The following is a 4676-nucleotide window of genomic DNA, read 5'->3' on the forward strand; positions in this document are numbered from 1 at the left end:
AAAAGAAGTATTCATTCCAACAGCTTCGCCAGGCGTGGCCACCCAATAAGCTACACACACACTCAGGTTCTTGAAAGGTTATTGCACAGTTCTTTAATCAAGTCTGGAGGTCGTCAGTTTCCACAACCAGACTCCGTGTTTCTTCCACAAGTCTCCTCACTGCATGGGCTGTTGGGGTGACTGCAGTTAAACCCTGCCTCGAGGTTATGAGGCCAGTAAAATTAGCACAGTTCTACTGCCGCTTTCACTTCAGAATATCAGGTTTATTGAACTAGAGTTTTCTGAATAGAAATAACTGAGTTACTGCCTGCTCAGTAAATTTAAAAATAATAATAATAATAATAATATAGATTGAGGGCTGGCAGTGACAGTTGAGTGAGTTTCAGTAGCATTTTCCTGCCACATTATACAGCAGCCCCCGTGGCTAAAAGAATTCTTCCCCTGCAAGATTCTTAAGATGGTTTGCTAGTTGATTCTTTGTTTTTTTGGCTACTTGGTGGCTTTGATGAATTTGCTGTGATCCAGGGGTGCTCAAGTACTTCTTTTAGAGTTGGCCTTTGGCTTGGATTATGCTTCAACAGTCTGGAAATGAGGTCCCTGGCTCCCTCTGTTACAAAGTCAGGGAATGTGAATTCAACCCTTGATATTTCTGTTGCAAGTCTTTCGGTATGTATTTGCCTCAAAAGGAGGTTTCCTGACTAAAAATTCATAGCAAAGAACTCCAAGGCTCCAGAGATCCACCCTCTCATCATGCATCCGGCCTTCAATCATCTCAGGAGGCAGGTAGCCGAGGGTTCCACAGAGAGTAGTTCTCCTGGAGGATGGGGCATGTACCGACCATCCAAAGTCTGCAATCTTAAGCTCTCCAGCTGACCCGAGGAGCAGGTTCTCTGGCTTGATGTCTCTATGAATAACTTCCTTTGAATGACAGTAAGACAGTGCATCTGCCAATTCTGTGATATAAGTAGCAGTTCTCTGTTCATCAAACTTGGAAAGCTTCTGAAGTTCTCTATAGACTGCTCCAAGAGGTGCATATTCTAAAATTAGGTAAACTCTGGTGGCATCGTGGAAATAACCATACAGTCTGAGAATATTAGGATGTCTAAGGTGGGACTGTATTTCTATTTCTCTTCTCACCTGGTGCTCAACTCCTGCTTTCTCTAGCTGAGCTTTAAATAATACTTTAAGGACCAGGATAAATTTGCTTTGTCTTTCTCTTGCCAAATAAACATTACCAAATTTTCCTTTACCCAGTGGGCGACCAATTTCAAAATCCTCCAAAGCCCATTGCCTCTTTTTTGATTCTTCTTTTTTCTGTTTTGATTCCAGTTCTTTTCCAGGATTGTTTCCAGATGCTGGTGGCTGGGACGGCTCACTCTTTTGGGTGTTATTCAGTGGCCTGGAGACAGGCTGAGGCACAGGCATTGTCTGTAATTGCTTCTGCTTCTGAATCTGAACTGGTTTACGACTGGAGACAAGCTTTTGTGCTTGTGCAGGAAAGTGCTGGGAGGCATTTGCGGGACACAAGACCCGCTGCGCCTGGCCACTGCTTGCGGACAACAGATTCTGAGAAGCCAACTGCGGAACACGTTTTGGACCATTACCAAAGGGAACTGTCATCTTAATGGGTCCTGAAATGCTGCTTTCTTTAGCTTTGTCCATGATGCCTCCGCCGCCTGGGCCCGCCACACAGAAGTGGCCCCATGGGGCCATGCACCCGTCCGCTACCGCCTCCAACTCCGGGCGCCGAGTGCTCCCCAGAGCTCAGCCGCCATATTCTTTGATGCAATCTTTTGGGGCAGATGTTTCAGTGCTGATTAGATTGGAATCCTTTGAGTGTTTCCATGGAGATGCGCCCCACCCAACTGTGGGTGATAACTCTGATGAGATAATTTCTATGGAGGCATGTCCCCGCCCATTCAGGGTGGGTCTGAATTAGTTCACTGGAGCACTATATAAGCTCAGACAGAAGGAGTGAGCTTGCTACAGCCAAGAGGGACACTTTGAAGAATGCACAGAAGCTGAGAGAGGAGCTGCAGATGAGAGACAGTTTGAAGATGGCTGTTGAAAGCAGACTTTTGCTCCGGAGAAGCTAAGAGAGGACAAATGCCCCAAGAGCAACTAAGAGTGACATTTTTGAGGAGCTGAAGCCTAGAGAAGTTTCAAAATGGAGAAAGCCATTTTGAAACCAGAACTTGGAGCAGACACCAGCCACGTGCCTTCCCAGCTAACAGAGGTTTTCCGGACGCCATTGGCCATCCTCCAGTGAAGGTACCCAATTGCTGATGCCTTACCTTGGACACTTTATGCCTTAATACTTTAACTGTGTAACCAAGTAAACCGCCTTTTATAAAAGCCAATCCATTTCTGGTGTTTTGCATTCCGGCAGCATTAGCAAACAAGAACAACCACCTCAGATCACAAAATCTGAGCTTCCACTTTCTAAATACAGTATCATACTTGATAGTAATAGCTGTTATTTATTTGAGCAATTATTATGTGCCAGGCACTGTGCTTAGGTCCAGGGCTAATCCTACAATATAGGTATTTTAATTCCCATTTTGTAGATGACAAAATGAAGGATCCAACAAGTTAAGTGACTTTGCCAAGGTAACACAGCTAGCAAATGGAAAAGATGAGCTTCAGAGTCATGACTCTCTGACAATGAAAGCTCATGACCTTAACAACTGCCTGCTGGCACCCCTGTCTTCCTCTTTACCCTGAACCCCTTTTTTTCCGCAATCATGACCTTGAACATTGACTCTTCCCTTTCTCTTCCCTTCTATCTTTGTTTAGATACATCTTATCCAGAAATCCATAGTTATCTATGGCACTATGCCTTTACCAGTACCCACGGTTTTCTTATTCTCCAAACCCTTTGAATTTTGCCTGTGCTGACAATCCCTAACCATACATAACTCCCCAATGCCTGCATTCTATTTCCAGTATCTATTTCCAGCTGTATGTTGATGTGGAAAATCTGGGATGAAACTGTATGAGTCTACTACACACCTCTGCTGCCCTTTCTCAACTGGTCCTCACTTCTGTGAGTCTCCTTCAGTCTCTTCCTGTTCATTCCCTGTTGTGTCCCTTTCACCCACTGCTCCATAGCAATCCCTCACCTCCCTGTTCTTCCTTGTACCCTCCCAGAATCTTCATCATCTGCTTTGCCAAGCAGATGGAGGCCTTTCAATGTGAGCTCTATCAAATAATCAGTTCCTTTATCCTTATGTTTGTTAGGAAATATAGCACCTCCCCTCCCATGGCAGTGGCTCAAACAGGATAAAGTTTTTCTCTTATGTATAAAGAATCAGGAATTGGGTGGTTCAGGGATGTACATCGACTCCATGAGCCTCAAGAACCCAGATACCTCCCAGCTCAGTGCTCTCCTGCATCTTGGGTGTAGCCTCTATCCTCATGATTCAAAATAGCTGCTTGAGATCCAGCTCTCACATCCATGTTCCAGGCTGTAGAATGAGGAAATGAACCTGTGATGCTACTCACTTCATAACCATTTGAAACTGCCTATTCATTTTTTGGAATTAGGTTAAGCATGTTCACTTCTCTCAGTATTTCTGACAATGGACATTTTCCCTGCCTCTATTATTTATCACATTTGATTTCTTTGAGCACAGAAGAGTGGTCTTATGCATAGCTCCTACCCTTCTGGATCTTTTGAACTTACATGCACACACATAAACACACACACAAACATATATATACACACTTAGTTTGCCATGGCTGCTATAAAAAATAACAGACTGGTTGGCTTAAGCAACAGTAATTTATTGTCTCACAGTTTTAGAGGCTAGAAGTCCAAAATCAATGTGTAGGCAGGCCATGCTTCCTCTGAAATCTGTAGCATTCTGGTGGTGGCTTGCTGGCATCGCATAACTCAATCTCTGTCTCCATCACATAGCTTTCTGTCTCCTTCTGTCTCCCACTATTACCAAGTCCCCTTTCATCTACTTATAAGGTCCCATTGGATTAAGGCCCACCCAATTCAGTTTCACATCATCTTCAGGATTTTGAAGATCCTGTGTACAAATGAGTTCATATCTACAGGATCAGGGGTTAGCAGTTGAACAGGACTTTGTGGGGGACATGCTTCAATTCCTAACATATATAAATATGTATATACATGCACATATATTAGCATCATTGTATGAGGATTCTCTAGGGAAACAGAACCAACAGGAGATATTTGTAAACATTATGAAATTTTTATAAAAATTGTCTTGTGACTATTGGGATGCACAAGTCCAAATCTGTAGGGAAGGCTGCAAGCTGGGAATTCCGATGAAGGTTTCCGATGAATTCCCCATGAGAAGCTGGCTGGCCGAAGTAGAGATGGAAATTCTCTCTTCTGACTGCTGAAGTCATCACTTCTTTTAAAGCCTTCAGCTGACTGGATGAGATATCTCTCATTGTTGAAGGCCACCTCCTCAGTTGATTGTAGATGCAATCAGCCATAGATGCAGTCAATTTACTGATAATTTAAATCCACAAAATGTCCTCACAGTAACAATCAGGCCAGTGCTTGCTTGACCAAACAACTGGATACCATCCCCTGGCCAAGTTGACACAGGAACCTATCCCTCACACATCACTTTTTAGCTGCTCTATTAATGTTGTTATTTAAGAGTGAATATATTGATTCTAAATTTCAGGGAATA

At 43.5% G+C, this 4676-nt stretch overlaps 1 protein-coding gene across 1 annotated transcript; it reads right to left on the reverse strand.

The window, feature by feature from the left end:
• Window positions 1–410: 410 nt before the first annotated feature.
• Window positions 411–1482, reverse strand: LOC119544411 (aurora kinase A-like). The gene is given in 2 exon segments (XM_037849890.1): window positions 411–638; window positions 640–1482. Coding segments are annotated over 2 exon segments (972 nt in total). The 5' UTR covers window positions 1426–1482; the 3' UTR covers window positions 411–452.
• Window positions 1483–4676: the final 3194 nt, after the last annotated feature.

The sequence above is a fragment of the Choloepus didactylus genome, chromosome 9 (assembly GCF_015220235.1).
Source record: "Choloepus didactylus isolate mChoDid1 chromosome 9, mChoDid1.pri, whole genome shotgun sequence".
Lineage (NCBI taxonomy): Eukaryota > Metazoa > Chordata > Mammalia > Pilosa > Megalonychidae > Choloepus > Choloepus didactylus.